Source organism: Chrysochloris asiatica, unplaced genomic scaffold, assembly GCF_000296735.1.
Source record: "Chrysochloris asiatica unplaced genomic scaffold, ChrAsi1.0 scaffold00011, whole genome shotgun sequence".
NCBI classification, from domain to species: Eukaryota; Metazoa; Chordata; class Mammalia; order Afrosoricida; family Chrysochloridae; genus Chrysochloris; species Chrysochloris asiatica.
Window position 1 is genome coordinate 17,839,688 of NW_006408529.1, and position 19,214 is coordinate 17,858,901.

Sequence of the window (19,214 nt, forward strand, 5' to 3'; positions counted from 1 at the left end):
GGGTGGGATTCTTTGCTGGTTGCTGGGATGAGGGGAGGGAGGGGAAGGTGGAGCACAGGGCAGGGAATAGACACAGGACTGTTTGGGTGCTGGGGAGGGGGACAATATAAAGGGGGAAGGGAATGGAAGAACAAAAGCGAATGGAAGAACAATTAGGTAGGTTCGCAAGGGCTAAGTGGGACAGAGGTAAAGAATGATGTATGCACAACCTTGGAACAACAGAGCTCTGGGATACAGGGATTGAGACATGCTGGGGAAAGTGGGGGGGAGGGGTGCGGATAATGTTAAGATGCTTGGTTGTCTTTTGAATCTTGGTTTCCCTTGCATATCATTTAAAAATAGACACTGAGGGGGAGAAAAGAAATAGTCAAAAATAATGTACAACATAATCCAAAAGATCTGTGTGTGAATATTGTGTATGTGTTCTTTGTAATTCTGAGCAGAACATTTGAGAATCTTTAGAGCTAGCTGTTTAAGGATAATTTTGTTGACATGGCTATATTTATGCTTTGCTTGCTTTGGATGTTGTTTCCTTTTAAAAATTTATAACCATGTATTGTATTTCTAGTACTGGAAACAAATGGCGCACCAGGAGAAAGTTGTTAACACCCACTTTCCATTTTACAATTCTGGATGATTTCTTAGATGTCATGAATGAACAAGCAAATATATTGGTTAATAAACTGGAAAAACATGTTGACCAAGAAGCATTTAACTGCTGTTTTTACATCACTCTCTGTGCCTTGGATATTATCTGTGGTAAATCTCTTGTTTCTTTCTAAAACTGTGATGTAAGATAAAATGGTCCAAATAGAAAATAACATTCGACTGGGAGGACAAGTTAGGAAACCCTTGATTCTTCAGTGTGGGCCCACTACTGAATTAGAAAATGGAGCAACAGCAGTTACTTCTAGAGGTAGGGGCGAAACCACAGTTCCAGGAAAGTCAAAGGGAAGAAAGAACAGAAGTGAGGAATATGAAGAAGCAGCAAGTACAAGAGAAGAAAGATAAGGGGGAAAGAATAATTCTAAAATATATACAAACCGAACTGAATGAATGTCTTTTTAAATGTCTGCCATTGCAAAATAAATACAAGATGTATGCATGAATCAAATGAATGTATCTCACCCATGTTTTATAGAGACAGCTATGGGGAAGAATATCGGTGCTCAGTATAATGACGATTCTGACTATGTTCATGCAGTTTATAGGTAAATGAAGTCCTTTCAATTATTTTTCAGATTTTTATTTGAACTTTATTGATTTGAACTTTAAAAAGTGATTGTTAATCATTTTTGCTTAGGTTGTATATTTCTCATTGCTTCAAGTGAAGCATCATACGAAAATGTAATTTAATAGTTTAGGCATGTTCTTTAACAGTAGAGGGATGATTATGTAAAGCATGGCACATACAGATTTTACTGAAATTTAAAATGATTATCTTGTAATATATTAAGAGGTACGTATGAGGCAAAATGATAAAAGGAAGATGTAAATCATTTTACGTAGTATGATAGCCATAAGCTTAAAAAGTATTCATAGAAAACAGACTAGAAGATACTATGCCAAAATGTTAGCTGTGGTTATCATTGTTTTGTGTATGTACTTCTTTTTAATTGTGTTTTGTTAGTCCTTTATTTTACTTTCCAATATTTTTAATACTGAGTACCTAATGTTTTTGTTATCCAAGCAATTTTGCACTAAAAATTTGTTTGTAGTTTTTAGCTATTAAGAAGCAGTGCTATACATTCTATCTTGCTTGTTTTACTTCATTTCAATAACTATTAATTGTGCAATTGCAATATCTCAGTAATTGCACAAAGTACTTACTAGTGGTTATTTGTTGACATAAAGGTGATTCTGGCTCACACAAACTCCGTGTTTGCAGAGCAGAACTGCTCCATAGTGTTTTCAAAGCGGTGGCCTTTCAGAAGCAGATCACTAGACCTTCAAAGGCACCTCAGTAGGTTCAAACTACCAGCCTTTTAGTTAATAGTTAAGTGCTAAACCATGTGAGTGCTTAACCTCTAGTTGTATGCTGTTGTCGTTGTGTGTACCTGAGTCAATTCCAACTCATAGCAACTCTGTAGAACAGAGTAGAGCTGTTCCACATGCTTCTAGGTTGTAAATCTTTATGGGAGGAAATCACTGGGTGTTTTTTTTGTTGTTTCCCAGAGCCTCTGGTGGGTTCGAACCACCAACCTTTCAGTTAGCAGCTGAGCACTTCACCAATGCACCATCATGGCTCCTTTCACTAGTAAAATAAGTGGTTCATAAAATTAACAGGATAACATGGGAGACAGGCAATGAGCAAATAAATATAAACTAAAAATATAAGGAGCTAGAGTAGTGTTGTTGTTGTTGTTGTTGTTGTTAAGTGCCGTCGAGTCGGTTCCGACCCATTGCGACCCTGTACAGGGTTTCCGAGGGTGTTAATCTTTACGGGAGTAGAAAGCTTCATCTTTCTCCCGTGGAGCGGCTGGTAGTTTCGAACCACTGACCTTAAGGTTCACAGCCCGATTCGTAGCCACTACGCTACTAGATCGCTATGGGTTGGAACCCACTCCACAACACATCACGACGATGACAAATACATTGTTATAATTTCTTAGAAAAGATCAAGTTGATATTAGAGAGAAACTTGGGAATAAATCCTACAGGTTGTGTGCTCTGTTCAGGTCTTTCTGAAGAATTGATCTCTAAGCTGGTACTGAAGGAGGAGATCATGCAGCGGTATCTCTGCTCTACCACTGGAAATGGAGGCCCTAAGGACAATCATGTTCTTGTTGTGTGTCTTGGGGTTGATTCCCACTTATGTCAACCCAATATAACACAATAGAACTGCCCGTGAGGTTTTTCTAGGCTGTAAATCTTTGTAGAAAAGATTGTTGTATCTTTTTCCCACAAAGCAGGTGGTCAGTTTGAACCACCAACCTTTTGTTTAGCAGCCAGGTGATTTATCCACTGCACCACTAGGACTCCTAACGACAGTTGTGTGATAGTCATGTATTTAATGAACACCCTGCTGTGCAAGAGAGTAGACTGTTGATGTCTTTCATTCCAGGAGACTGACCAAAACAAATGAGTGTACATTAAAAAAAGTAAATGAATCAATCACTAAATAACTAATATTGTATAATTTCCATAGCATAAAGTGTCTAGAATAGAAAAATGTATAGAGATCAGAGTTTAATAATGGTAAGAGGGACAGGGAAAAGGGTAATTATTGTTTGTTGTTGTTGTTGTTAAGTGCTGTCGAGTCTATTCCAACCCATAGGAGCCCTGTATAGGGTTTCCAAGGAGCAGCTGGTGAGCTTGAACCACCATACTTGCAGTTCAAATGACTTTGCAGTCTGACACATTAGCCCACAGCACCACACCAGGGCTCCAATTACTGTTTTGTTGTTAAGTGCCATCAAGTCGATTCTGACCCATAGTGACCCTGTATAGGGTTTCCGAGGAGCAGCTGGTAAGCTTGAACCACCGACCGTGCAGTTCAAATGGCTTTGCAGTCTGGTGCATTAACCCACAGCACCACACCAGGAGTCCAATTACTGTTTGGGTAGCATGAAATTTTTGTTAATGATGGAAAATTTGGCAACTAATGTAGGTGATGGCTGCACATCCGGATTGATGTAATTGGTCTGAGTGAATTGTATACAAGAAAAATGTTGAATTGCCAATTGTTAACTCTATTTTTACAATCACAAAAGAAGTAAATTTCATCTCGACCTGTGGTACACAAGCCCCAGAAGCACTGGAAGATACTGAAAAACAAGAAGGAGAGATCAAATGGCCAGCTAGTAAGGATACTTTAAAAAGGATTCTTCATTCTTCTTAAGAGCCCATTATATTTTTTAGGCTTGATGGGATAAGTAACAACACATGTCTCATTGCTAAACTTAAAGCATGAAACTCTTAGTTGCCTCTAAGACTCATTATCATCATTCCCATATATTGCTTGTATTGAAGCCAGGTACCAAATAGTAGGTACTCAAGAAATACACATTTTTGATATAATAGCTAATGTGTTTTTATCCTATTTCTAGGATGAGTGACATAATTCTTCGAAGAGTAAAGATGCCCTGGTTTTGGCCTAACTTTTGGTACTCTATGCTTAAAGAAGGAAAGGAGCATAGAAGGAACCTTAAGATTCTACATAATTTTACCAACAATGTAAGTTCATGATTCTTAGTTTTTTTTCACATACTTTATAGGACCATAGAGTTTGTGAATCATAAAATAAAAGTGCAATTGAATAATAATGAAGAAAATTAGGAAACAGGATTACATGTATATTTATTCAACAAATATTAATTAAGCACTAAGAAAAAGACACCCAAGGAGATAGGTTTGTACATTGGCAGCAACAGTGGGCAAAGTGTAGGAATGATTGTGAGGTTTGCGCAGGACCAGGCAGTATTTTGTTCTGTTGTGCATAGAGTCACCATGAGTTAGTACTGACTCAATGGCACCTAACAACAACAACAACAACAAACAACACCAAATGGGAGTCCTGGTGTGGAACGGTAGGATAAACACTGGACTACCAGCAATAAAGTTTGTGGATTCAAACCCACCAGCTAATTCTTGGAACCTTATTTAGAGATTCTCTATCAGTTAGCTCCTAACAAATACCAAACATAGAACCAAGCATAGTAATGAGTACAAATGTGATGTTTCTACCCTAAAAGAGGTTCATTTAGTAGAAGAGTTTGTCTGTAACCTAATAAGTACACAGTGTAATATGAGTTACGACAGCTTACTAACAAGTAGAGTGCTGTGTTAAAATAATGCAGAGGCAAAGAGCATCTTTTAAAGCAGTATCTTAACTTGGCAAACATGAAAACTTTACTATTTAGTAATAAATAGAAATTATCATTCTGTTTACCATTTTAAAAAACCAAGGAGATAGTAAGTTACTATAAAATATGGCAGTCTCTGTATTAAGGGTGTTTCATGAAAAAAGCAAGATTATTTGAAAGGATGTCAAGTTATAATTTAAATGTACCCCAAAAAGTGCCTATTTGAATATATTCTAACTTTGCTGCAAATTTTGGTTTAAAATATTTTAGAATTGATTCCTTACAGTAAGGTACATACATCCTACCACCAACAGAGCAATTAGTTAATAAGTCAGTAGATGTTAGAGGTTTGAGGTATTGGCTTGAGTTTGCCAAAGTGAACTAAAATCTTATGATAAAAGAATAATCAATAGTTTTGGCCTAACCTTTGGTACTCTATGTTTAAATAAGGAAAGGAGCATAAAAGGAACCTAATCTTGTTTCTTAATTTTCTTCATTATTATTTGTATGCTACAAGCCTAATTGCATTTCCCCATAAATTTCACATAATTAATATATATGTGTTTCATAATGTAGATCTGTAAGATATGCACTGGGCTGCTAACCACAAGGTTGGCAGGTCAAACCCACCAGCCACTCCTTTGAAATTCTTGTAGGGTCATTATGATTTGGAACCAACTCCACAGCACTTAACAGCAATATCAGTCATTAACAAAATTCAGATTTACTGAAAAATATTATCTATTTAATAACTATTGAATAGTTGTATATTGCATACCAGACACTGGGAATTCTATCAAGAATAAAATAATACATGGGGTTTTGTCCCAAAAGTACTTAGGATTCATGTCTCTCAAGTCACTAAGTAGCAGGTTTGGTCAGCTGCATCATAGAAGGCAAAAGCTGAAATGCATAACACAAGTAAGTTTATGGACTTTAATTTGTGTATTCACTCAACAGAGTCTAATGAGAGTTCTCTTAAAATGCAAATCAGTTCTCCAGAAGCTAGAAATACGTTATGAATAAGACAAATTCCCTGTCACATGAACAACGCTTTCAAGTTAGAGTTGCTGTTGTTAAGTGCCATCAAGTCACTTCTGACTCATAGTGACCTTGTATAGGGTTTCTGAGGAGCAGCTGGTGAGTTGAATGCTGACCTTGTGGTTCAAACAGATCTTGTGGTCTAGGGCTTATCCTAGTGTTACACCAGGACTCCCAAGTTAGAGTGAAAGACATCCATTAATAAATATATTTCAGATGGTGATAAGTTAAATAGAGAAAAATAAAATTGAGTTAGGAAGAGAACAAGTGATAGTGAATCAAGTCACAGTCATAGAAGGTGTCTGATGGGTGACAGTGAGGAGAGACCTAAAGGAAGGGAGGGAACTAGTCATGTAGGCATCTGGGGAGCATTCTAAGAAGGAACAGCAAGCACAAAGGGATAAATGACTGAGCATCCTTACTATTTCTTTTCTCCAATAAAACATGCAATTAAGAGTGATCTATAATTGGTCAATTATATAATGATTACATTCTCTCCACTACTGGAACTTTTTTTTTCCTACTAGTTTTTCAAATCTCTAGGGTACTATTCAGTAGACTATTACTGTATTCCCATGTTGGAAAGACTGCAAACAAATACCACTTTGAAATTATGAATTTACCTAACATTAAATTTGTTTTAAAAGTTTCACCCAATCACATGGAATAATTTGGAAAAGAACAGAGAGAATGGTTGCAGAGCTTAAAAAATGTATTGATGTTATTGAATTGTATGCGTATTCATTGTTGAAATCGTATATGTTTTGGTATGCATATTTTCACTACTTTTTTTTTTTTTTTTTTAAGTTTCAACAAATAATACCCTAAATTTTAACAGGAAGCTTTCCTATATTTTCATAAGAACTTAACTTATTGTTAAGATAGGAAGCACATGAAAAGTTCATAAAAAGTTAAGTTAAAGAAAGAAATGTATTTTTCTTGTAAAATGTCATTAGGATGTATCATATTCTAAGCAAAAGCAACAGTGATGGTTGTTTAAATTATACAGGTCATAACTGAACGAGTGAGGCAAATGAAGTCAGAGGAAAAAGGTAGAGGTGATTATGAGAAAAACAAACGCAGAGCTTTTCTTGACTTGCTGTTGAATGCGGTTGATGATGAGGGGAAAAAGCTAAGTCACGAAGACATTCGAGAAGAAGTGGACACCTTCATGTTTGAGGTATTTTATATTGCCATGTCATTTTCAGATACCATTAAACAGATGCCAGTTGTTTATACAATCTCTACCATTGAAAACATTAGTCAAATTTTAATGTAGCTTAATATAACTGAGGAAGATCATTATATTAAGAAGTTACAGTGGTGTTGTTGGTGAGTGCCGTGGCATCAGTTCCGACTCTTAGCAACCCTGTATAGGGTTTCCAAGGAGCAGCTGGTGAGTTTGAACCAGCCTTGGAGTCCAGCACATTAACCCACCACACCACACCAAGATTCCACCATTAACTATTGTTGTTGTTGTTGTTAAGTGCCGTCGAGTCGGTTCCGACCCATAGCGACCCTGTACAGGGTTTCCGAGGGTGTAAATCCTTACGGGAGTAGAAAGCCTCATCTTTCTCCCACAGAGAAGCTGATAGTTTCGAACCGCTGACCTTAAGGTTCGCAGCCCGATTCGTAACCACTACACTACCAGAGCTCCTTACTATTAGAGACATGCAAATCAAGACAGCAATGATATGTCACCTCACTACAACATTGATAGTAAATTTTTGAAAAACAGAAGATATTAAATAGATTTTAAAAAACAGAAGAAAATATTAAATGGAGACTGGAACCCAGAAAACAATATGTCATTTCCTTATAAAGTTGTAGATAGAAAAACTATATGACTCAGCTATTTTACTACTCAGATGGCCTAGAGAAATAAGAGCCATAACGCTTAGATATATGCACACCCATGTTAATTGCAGAATTGTTCACAATAGCAAAAAGATGGAAACAACCTAATTGCCCATCAGCAGAAGAATGGATAAACAAACTATGGTACATAATGAAATACTGAATACCATTACTAAAGAACAATGCTGAATCTTTGGAACACCTCATGACATGGATGAACCTTGAAGACATTGTACAGAGTGAAATAAATCATCACAAAAGGTCAAATATTTTATGAAGCCCCTATTATAAAAATTCAAGAAAGGTTTTCACACAAAAAGAAACATTCTTCTTTTTGTGTGGCTTCCAGGAGAAGATTGCTTCTTTTTGTGTGAAAACTTTTTCTAGAATTTTGGAAAATATCAGTGTCATAAAAATGTTTAAATTTGTGGGGAGAGACTATTCTAGATTATAGGAGATAAAGAAATATGAAAAGGAAATGCAGTGAATAATGGTTGATTTGATCCTTGATTGGAAAAACAACAATGACAACAAGAAAAGATCATTATTTAGTCAATTAAACAAACTTGGAAATCTGTAAATAAATAATATTGTACCAGTGCTAATTTTATTGGGTGTGATCATGGTGATGTGGCTAAGTAACATACTTAATTTTTTAGGAACATGTTGAAGTGCTTAAGGTTGACTATCATGTATATAACTTATATTGAATGGTTTAGCAAACATATGAGCAACACTTTTTCAAGTTTTATAATCGTAAATTTTATACTAAGGTGTGTAATCTACACTAATTTAGTGGTGTGAACTATGGATTAAAGTTCATTTTTCTTTTGTGTATGAATATCTACTTGTTCCAGTACAATTTGTTGAAAAGACTACTCTTCCTCGAAGGAGCCCTGATAGCATAGTGGGTTATGCATTAGACTGCTAACTGAAAGGTCCTCAGTTCAAATCTATCAAATCTCTCTATGGGAGAAAGATGAGACTTTCTGCTCCCAGTAAAGATTTACAGCCCCAGAAAGATTTATAGGGTCATTAGGAGTCAGGACTGACTTCATGGCACACAACTACCGCCACTCTTCCCTCTTCCTCTAATTAATAATTTTGATGCCTCTGTCAAAAATCAGTTGACCATATATGTGTGGGGCTCTATTTTGATTCTCTGTAGAAAAAAATAAATAAGTAAATTTAAGAATGGGGTTAAGTACCAAATATGCTTTCTTCCTTAGAAAAGTATTTTGACAAGTGGTGGGTACACTAATAGACTTATTTTCCTTCAAGAAACTTAAATTCTTCCAACTTCTCAAACAAATGAGCAGCCAGAAATTACTCTCAGTTCTCTGTAGTGTTTCATGCTACCCTTTAACCTTCAAAACCCACAAGTCCATTTCTCACTGTCTCCTTTTTGAAGTTTGAGCAAATAGGTGCTTGTTGTTGTTGTTACATGTCGTCGAGTTGGTTCAGACCCATAGTGACCCATAGTCAGTTTTCAAGAAGCATCTGGTGAACTTGAACCACCAACCTTGAGGTTCACACCAACTTTGCATTAACCTACAGAGCCACACCAGGACTCTTAAATAGGTGCTTAGCTACTGTTATGAGCTGTTTTAACTTAAGAGGATAATAATAATAAAACCAATAAAGATTTTAACCATTTTGTGATTCTAAAGGGATTTCTAGTCTTCAAAAAATAAAAACCTTTTACTAAGATAATTCTGAATAGTTAATCTTACAGTCCAGAAACAATGGACCTTAGGACCATCAAGGGAGAAGAGCACAAGCAGAATGAGAGACCTTATCCAGAGAAGCAGTGACAGCAGAGATGGGGACATGGAGAGAGGGAGCAGCTGAGGACTCTAGATTCATAGGAAGAGAGGGACTAAGAAATGGCGGCCAGGAGACAGACTTGCAGAATGTGTCCTTTGGTGGTATAAATTATTATATATCCCTGAGTGTTAAAAAATGAATAAATAAAAGAGCTAAAATGAAAACATAAATAAATTTAAAAAATAAAATTATTATAGTCATTTTTTACTTTCTGCTTTTTGATCTGTTTCCTTATGCTTTTAGGGCCATGATACAACAGCAGCTGCAATAAACTGGTCTTTGTATCTGTTAGGATGTTATCCAGAAGCCCAGAAAAAAGTGGAAAATGAACTGGATGAAGTGTTTGGTATGTGTGGCCCCTTCAGAGGTTACATGGTGGGCACCAAGTCTATCAATGCTAATGTCATTATTGTTCATTAAGGATATGAATTAGGTCCAGTTCAAAAGACACCATAATCATTAGCAAGGCTCCCATGCAAGATTGCTTCCAGTTTACAGTTTCCATTTTGAAAAAACATCTATGTCTTTGGAATCTAAATGCCTATTGTTGTTGTTAAGGGCTGTCAAGTCATTTCTGACTCATAATGACCCTACATACAACAGAATGAACATTGCCTGGTCCTGCTTCATCCTCACAATTTCTGCTATACTTGAGACCTTTGTTGCTTCTGTGCCAATCCATCTCATTGGGTTCTGCTTCATTTTTGTTATCACTCCACTTTACCTAGTATGATGTCCTTCTCCAGGGACTGGTTCCTCCTGTAATATAGCTGAAGAATGAAAGACAGAATCTGGCCATCTTGGCTTCTGAGGAGCATTCTGGTTATACTTCTTCCAATGGAGTTTTGTTTCTTCTTCTGGCAGTCCATCATACCTTTAATATTCTTCTTCAACAATATAACTCAAACGCATCAATTCTACTATGTTCTTCCTTACTCATTGTTCAACTTTCACATGCATAGGAGGCTATTGAAAATACCATGACTTGGATCAGGTGCACCTTAGTGCTCAAACTAAGATCTTTGCTCTTTAACACTTTAAAGAGTTTTTGTGCAGCAGATTTGTGCAATGCAATATGCCATTTGATTTCAGTAGTACTGCTCCCAGGAGTGTTGATGGTTGATCCTAGTGTTGGTTGTAGATCTAAGCAAAATGAAGTCTTTGACAACTTCAATGTTTTCTCCATTTATCATGATGTTATTTTTTTTTTTTTTTTTGTCAAGTGGTGAGGATTGATATTTTCTTTATCTTGAGCTGCAATCCATGCTGAAGACCGTGGTCTTTGATCTTCATCAATAAGTATTTGAAAAAAGGAGAAGTCATTCGGGAGACAATAAACCAGATGAAAAATGGTATATGTCTTAGTGTCCTAATGTTTCTATAACAAAATACCATGAATTGGGCACCTTACAACAGCAAAGTAGGAACAGAAATGTACTGTCTCCTGTTCTAGAGGAAAGAAGTCTAAAATCTATGTAGATTCCATCTTAGGGCCCTGGGAGAAATTGTTCTACGCCTCTCTATGAGCTTCTGGTCGCTCCAGTGGCATCAACACACATCATTCATCCTGTTTCTATCTCTGTGGACTTTCTCCCTTTTTGTAATAATATCAATTATACAGGATCAGGACCATCCTATCCTAATATTTTGTCCTTCTTGTTAAGTGCCAATGAGTCAGTTCTGACTCATAGGAACCCCATGTACAACACCATGAAATACTGCTTAGTCCTGCCATCTTCAAATAATTAATACCTTACTTGAGCCCATTGGTTCAGCTATTGTGTTAGTCCATCTCTTTTTGGATCTCTCTTTTTTTGGCTAACTATCAAGCATAGTGTCCAAAATATAACAGATGAAGTCTCACCATCCTCTCTTCCATAGAGTGTTCTGACTGTACTTCTTCCAAGATAGATTTGTTCATTCTTCTTGCATGGTATATTCAATATTCTTTGCCAACATCATAATTCAGATGCATTGGTTCATAGCCTGTCTTCCTTATTCATTGCCCAGCTTACGTGTGCGTATGAGACAATTGAAAATACCATGACTTGGGTCAAGCACACCTGAATCCTGAAACTGATATCTTTATTTTGTTTGGTTTTTACACTTTAAAGAAGCCTTTTTCAGCAGATTTTCATATCCTAATATGTCATTTGATTTCTTGACCGCTGCTTCCATGGGCATTGATTGTGGATCTGAATAAAATTAAATCCTTGACAACTTATATCCTTTTTCCATTTATCATGATGCTGTTTATTGGTTCAGTTGTAAGAATTTTTGCTTTCTTTATGTTGAAGTGTGATATATACTTATTCTGAATTCAGAATATCTGCCAGATCACTCTCCGTGTTAACCTAAATTATAATATCTTCAAAGAGCCTGCTTCCAAACAGGGTCACATTCACAAAGATTAGGATTTCAGCATATCTTTTTTTAATGCTTTATTGTGAATTATATGATAGTTTACATGGGAGAATATTATCTTCACATTCATCCTATCGTATATCGTTTCCTTGCCAGGGTTACAATCCCCTCCATGCATCATCAACCAACCAAAGGGTTTACCCTGCAAGCCTGTCCCCCGGTCATCAGCACACAGCCTCTCTCCCTCACTGGGTTCAAAGTCCCTAGCCACTCTGTCTCTCCATGTCATCATTTCTGCCTCCATCTTTGACATCACTGCTTCTCTGGGGAGGGTTCCACTCTCTGCTCTTCTCCTTTGATGGTCCCAGTAACCTTCGCTCCTAGAGTGCAAAGTCAATCACTCCCCTCTTTATGCCACAAAATGTCTACCTTTAAATTTCCAACTCTTACAATTAGTCCTGATTATAATTATTCACTATTGTATTGTAAGAGACCTATCCACATCTCTTTTCATCAGCCCCGCCAAGAAAGATTGGATACTACTCAGTGGAGATTCTACCTTGCTCCACGCCCTCTGGATCTAGGTTCCCTCTTGAAAGCTTGTAATCCAGTCACTTCTTACCTGTGTAGCACCCTCATTCTTGGTAGCCAATGTCCAAGTTGCCCATCCCTGTCCACTTCATGTATGGAGGGGATGGGAATGATACTCGCTGTGAAGATTTGTTCCTTCTTTTGAGCTACTGCATCCATAGGTGTAGGTCAAGTTCATCGAATTGTATCAGATTACTCTTTTTTCCCTCTTCTTTCTTCTTCTAGTTGAGCTCTGATCATCCAGTCATTGAAGCCAGGTCAAGAGGGTATTATCTGCAAGTGTGGGTGTACTTATTTATGCATGTGCCCTCTCTTCTTATCAGCTGGATGCTCCACTCGCCACTCTAGTCCTCTGTGGCTATGTCACTGACTCTGGGCCCAAGAGTCCCCAGGTTTTGCCACACTGCTGGACAACCAGGTCTCCACTTGAGTTCACAGGAGTCTATTGAACGTTGTAGGGCTTAGCTCGCAGCTTCATTACTGTTTTTTCCTCACTTCCCCTTATTGGTGACGAACATGGTCAACAATCAGAGCATGTATTCCCATTTAGTCTTAGAAGGAGGTTTGCCCTGAAGGGACCCGACCACTTGCCTTGATGTCTCCTGGGTGAGCCTCTTGTTTGTTCAGATTTCACAATATCTTTTGACACAAATCAATTCATAACAGTACCAAAGTTGAAATGTTTCTTGTTTGGAGGATAATAGAGAATAGTGAGGAATAGCCAGGATTGAGCATATTTGGTAGAATGCACTGAGAGATTATGTTGGAAATCCAATTTGATGTTCAGATTGTGTAAAGAGTGGAATTTCACATTAATAATGAAGACTTTATTTTGTAGACTGGAGTCAAAACCTTTCATCTCCATTCTGTAGTCATTTTATTTTTTGTGTATTGGTTTCGGAGTCCTGATATGGTGCCATAGAATAAGCACTCAACCTCAATGTCAGTTTGAACCACATGCCTGGCAGTTAAAATTCACCAGCTGCTCCTCAGAAACACTATACAGGGTCGTTATGAATCAGAACCAGCTAGACGGCACTTAACATCTGTCAGAGTGCCTTTGATGGGTAATTTGTTCTTCTAAAAGCTCCAAGGTCTGTTAAAAGAGTTTTACATTTCTGTAAATTCAGTATGGATTACATCTCAATGTAAAGAAAACAAAAATCCTCACCACTGGCCCAATTAACAACATCCTTATCAATGGAGAAAAGATTGAAGTTGTCAAGGACTTCATTCTTCTTAAATCAACTATCAACACTCACGGAAGCAGCAGTCAAGAAATCAAACGATGTATTGCATTAAGCAAATCTGCTGCACAAGATCTTTTTAAAATGTTGAAGAGCAAAGATGGTAGCTTGAGGACTAAGGTGCACCTGACCCAAGCCATGGTATTTTCAGTAACCTCATATGCATGCGAAAGCTGGACAGTGAATAAGGAAGACCGTAGAAGAATTGGTGCTTTTGAGTTATGGTGTTGGAAGAGATTATTGAAAGTTCCATTGGTTGCCAAAAGAACCAATAGATCCATTTTGGAAGAAGTGCAGCCAGAGTGCTCCTTGGAGGCCAAGATGGCCAAACTTTGACTCTCATACTTTGGACATATTGTCAGGAGGGACCAGTCGCTGGAGAAGGATATCATGTTTGGTAAGGTAGAGGGTCAGATAAAAAGAGGAAGACCCCCAACAAGATGGTTTGCCTAAGTGGCAACATCGATGAACTCAAGTGTGGCAACAATAGTGAGGTTGGCCCAGGATCGGGCAGTGTTTTGTTCTGCTGTGCATAAGGTCGCTTTGGGTTGGCACTGACTCGATGGTGCCTAACAAGAACAACAACGTCCGCATTACCAGTTTATGCATTCTTTTTGATCTCGTGTAATTAGGAATACAACATATGACTACAATTTTGCTATACGACGTCTCATCCTTTCTGCTTGTTGTGCCTCATTCTTCTAGCCCCAACATTAGTTCTAATGTTTTTCGAAGCAATCAATCTCTTGAGTATTGGAATGTAAGTATTGATTTCTCATCCTATTTTTGTTTCTTAATGATTCACATAGCATAAAATTAAACCTTTTAATGAGCACAATTTCATGGCATTTAGTACTTGTCGTGTTATTCCACGTTAACTCTGTCTAGTTCTAAAACATTTTTATCACTCAAAAGGAAACTTCATACACATTAAACAGTTATTCCTCATTTCCCTTTCCCTGAACTTCTTGCAATCCCTAATCTGCTTTTGATCTCTATAAATTGATCTATTCTTGATATTTCATATGAATGGAATTATATAATATGTGATATTATCCAATGATTTACTCATTCCTTTGGGTCACCTCTCTTTGGAATGGGCACAAATATGGATCTCTTTCAATCAGTTGGTCTTCCAAATATCTTGGCATAGATGAGTGAGTGCCTCTACTGTTGTCTCAGTTTTTTGAAAGATTTCAATTTGTATTCCATTACTTTTGGAAAGTTGTTCTTTGCCAATGTCTTCAGTCCACGTTGGGTTTCTTACTTCAGTTCCATTGGATATATGAAAAAGAAGTACAACCAGGATACTCCTTAGAAGCCAAGATTGCCTGGTTTCATCACACATACTTTGGGCATATTATCAGACCCTGGAGAAGGACATCATGCTTGGTAAAGTGGAGGGACAGAGAAAAAGAGGGAGACCCCAATGAGATGGCTTGACACTGTGAGTAACAATGACTCAAGAATAGCAGCAATGGTGAGGATCGCGCAGGACTGGGCAGTGTTTTGTTCTGTTATGCAGAGAGTTGATATGGGTCAGAACTGACTCAACAGCAATAATATACAATATGTGACTTTTAGTATAAGGCTTCTTTAACTTAGCATAATCTTTCATGTTATTTTGATTATGTATATTTAAAATTGTACTCTATTTAACATTCAGTTGTGGGATGATATATTCTTCTGCGATGTCCCCATTCCCAACTCCCCAATGTCCTGGTAGTCCTTGCAATGTCATGGTCTTATGTACTTTCCTCAGGGAACTCGGATCGCCCTACTACTTTAGAAGACTTAAAGAAACTTAAATACTTGGAGTGTGTTATCAAGGAAAGCCTTCGCATTTTTCCTTCTGTTCCTTTATTTGCCCGAACACTTACTGAAAATTGTGAAGTTGGTAAGTATTCTAGAATTAGAATAGCAGGGAGAGTGAAAAATTTAAATGTCTGTTTTACCCCATTCTCATGGCATATTGCCTCCTCATTGACAGGGGGCTACAAAATTTCTAAAGGCACTGAAGCTGTCATCCTTACCTATGCCCTGCATAGAGATCCAAAATACTTCCCAGATCCAGAGGAGTTTAAGCCAGAAAGATTCTTTCCAGAGAATATGCAAGGACGCCATTCATACGCATATGTGCCCTTCTCTGCTGGACCCAGAAACTGTATAGGTTAGTAGCCATCACAAATGGTTTGAACTTTCAGGCCCTCATCGGAGTGAGTTTCCCACAACAATTTCTTTGAGATGTAGTGAAAGATCAGTGCCCTTACACCACTGTCTTGAAAACTGGCTTTCTTTTTCTCCCTCTTTATTATTCATTTGTAGTTTAAAATATTGCTATCATACAGTATATCAGTTTCATGGTAGAGTTTAAAACTATTACAGATTTTAGACTTTGGTATAATTTGTTGTAGCAGGAAACATACTGGTGCAACGAGTTATATCTAGCCTAAATTGTGATATCTCTTTCAAGAAGAAATGGAACCGTTAGTAATGGATACAAGCAGGGATTTGTGTTTCCTGTATTTAAGAATTTGCATTTTGTAAAGCCAAAACAAAGAATGTCTCAAAACAAGTGCATGCTATCTTGCATTATCAACATTTTTGTTTTACTATCTCCAGTATTTTGTCATTTATGTAAACGTAACTTATATAAATTTCACATTCACATAATTTATCATTTATAATTTATATTTATCTAAAATATAAATTATAAAATACAGACATTAATGAAATAAGTTTAGCTTTAAATGGGTAAATAAAAAAGAAATATAGTGAATCTGTTAAAAATTAAATTAAAAACTCCAAAAGAAAGCACTCTAGAGTAGTGATTTTCAAGCTTTGATGGAACCTAGGAGTCATCTAGGATGCTATTAAAATACTGGATGCCCTGGCCTCTCCCCAGATCTTTTAATACATAGTAGAGATGCCAGAAATGCTGAGAAATCTGTATTTTTAGCAAGCATCCCAAGTGATTTTGATTCTTCTAGGGCCACCTTTGAAAATGATTTATTGCTTCCTTTAATGGTGGCGGTGGTAGTGATTGTGTGCCGTTAAGTTTGTTCTGACTCATAGCAACCCTGTGTAGGGTTTCTGAAGCTGTAAATCTTAATGGGAGCAGAAAGCCTCATCTTTTTCCTGCAATGAGGCTGGGGAGCTTGAACTGCTGACTTTTCAGTTATCAGCCCAATGGGTATCCCACTATACCATCAAGGCTCCTTTGCTTTATTTAATGGGACCTGTATTTTCTCACAATTGAAAAATACCTATGATTAATTTGATGATATTTACTTTTATTTGAAGGTCAAAAATTTGCAATGATTGAAGAAAAGACCATTCTTTCTTGCATCCTGAGGCGGTTTTGGGTTGAGTGCAACCAGAAAAGAGAAGAACTTGGTCTGACAGGAGAGTTGATTCTTCGTCCAGATAATGGCATCTGGATCAAGTTGAAGAGAAGAAATTTTAATGAATCCTAACTGTATTGTTGGATTTTGCCCTTATGATGAAAATAGCCATCCTTTAAGAGAAAGTTGTTGCTTCAAATGTATAGATTGTGCTTTCATTACTCTTAATCCCAGGCCTCATTTTCATGTCCCTACCAGCTTGATGGCACCTAACAACAATAACTGATCTTGGAGTCAAGTCTACCAAAGAAAGCTTTTGTATTTAATCGCCACCACAGATGCTACCACAGGTTTCAGTCCCCAAACTTAAGTTGTTTTAGCAGATATTAGTACTTGACTAAGAAGACAAAAACATTCCCAATAGAGAGTTTATAACCTGATTCTAGTTAAATTGAAAGATCTAAAGGATATTATATAAATGAAGCTCAATATATATATATATTTGGATTATTTTTGTTGACTACTGATGATATACATGCATATCTACATATGTTTTAGGCTGGGTTCTCTTGAGAAACAAAACCAGTGAAACGTATATATGTATTTATATAAAGAGAAGTTTATATCAAGTAAATGGTTCATAATTATAGAGGTGGGAGAGTCCCAAGTCTGGATCAGAACAACCAAAATCAACAGGCAGTCAAACCTGGTAGATGAGCAGGCTGCTGATTGCTCCCAGGATTAGCAGGTAATGGAGCAGGCCACTGGTTCAAGTCCAAAGAACCTGAGGTCAGAGGATAAGACAGATAAATTCAAGATTCAGACCCGGCAAAAAGCAAACAAGCTTTGTCCGAGTGTCTAATATATTAGAAGCAGACCATATCCCCTAGGAAACATCCTTTCAATTGATTGGCCACTCCTAGCCAAACATCATAGAGTTAATTACATTGTTTAGGTCTCATTATGGGGATAACTACATTTCAATTGCCAAATCCTGGCCCAGCCAAGTTAACACAAAACCTTACTATTACAACATATTACATGTAATCTGACCAGATCGACTAAGTATTTGATTTAAGGGGATTACATTTTTGAATTATATCAGTGGTGTCAGTTAATGAGAAAAATCATTATTATAGCACTTTTTAGATTTTATCACCTAGAATAGGTGATTTATAGGTTGACTCATAGTTTTCTTTTTCTATGTTTCTTTTCACTGTGCTCTTACAGCCCTCATTTCATTCTTCATAACATCACAGTTACATTTATATGTTATGAATTGGTGGAAGAGATTCCTCTTAGTAATGCCTTTTCCTTTGCAGTGCCTCTAGAGTTAACAAATGGTTCATTGAGCTTATCTAATTATATTTACTTCTCTTAGAAGTAATGGAATTAAAAATAAATAAAGTTTTTGGTCAAGGTAATGCCACTAACTGATGATTAGACTGGAAATAAAAGTCTATACTCTAATAAATCTCTTTATTACAAACCTGGAACACTTTCTACAATAATAAGCTATCGATTAACTGAACACAAGCCTATGGCTAGATGTTTCACTAGTATTTGGGTGTTTTACCTCTGAATTAGCCATATGTATTCTATAATTTGGACTCCTGATGTGACACTGTGGGTTAATGCGCTGGACTGCAAAGTCAGTTTGAGTCACAAGGTCGGTGGTTCAAGCTCACTAGCTGCTCTTTGGAAATCCTATAATGGGTCAGAACCAAGTTGACAGCACTTAATAACAACAACAGCTATTCTAGAATTATCCATTTTAAACATATACATCATTTGACTGAGTAATAAAGAATATATAAGTAGGGAATGAATTCCTACTCTGTGCTTCTAGAAAGGAATATATAATTTTTTTCTATAATGTACTTCTTCTAGGATTTATTTTCTATCTTGCTCAATTACATCCAGATTTTAAAGTTTTGTGATTAGGCAGTACACTAAATTAAGACTTAAACCATTCAGTTACAACAGATTTTTTTTTTTTTTTTTTAAATCATGGGTACATGGTTGTAGGAATATAATTTCAGCCATATGCCTTAATCATTGGAGTCCTGGTGTGGTGCTGTGGTTTAATGTGCCAGACTGCAAAGCCATTTGAACTGCAAGGTTGGCAGTTCAAGCTC

The 19,214-nt window shown here is 36.9% G+C and overlaps 1 protein-coding gene across 1 annotated transcript in view; it reads left to right on the forward strand.

Annotated features, from left to right (window-relative positions):
• LOC102823138 (cytochrome P450 4V2-like) overlaps nucleotides 1-17,208 on the forward strand; it is a 34,728-nt gene extending 17,520 nt beyond the window's left edge. The window contains exons 4-11 of the mRNA XM_006834454.1: nucleotides 569-759; nucleotides 1,142-1,211; nucleotides 4,050-4,176; nucleotides 6,856-7,026; nucleotides 9,774-9,876; nucleotides 15,495-15,629; nucleotides 15,723-15,902; nucleotides 17,036-17,208. Of these exons, the coding sequence (XP_006834517.1) occupies nucleotides 569-759; nucleotides 1,142-1,211; nucleotides 4,050-4,176; nucleotides 6,856-7,026; nucleotides 9,774-9,876; nucleotides 15,495-15,629; nucleotides 15,723-15,902; nucleotides 17,036-17,208 (1,150 nt within the window). The remainder of the gene's footprint in view (nucleotides 1-568; nucleotides 760-1,141; nucleotides 1,212-4,049; nucleotides 4,177-6,855; nucleotides 7,027-9,773; nucleotides 9,877-15,494; nucleotides 15,630-15,722; nucleotides 15,903-17,035) is intronic.
• The last annotated feature ends 2,006 nt before the right edge of the window (nucleotides 17,209-19,214 follow it).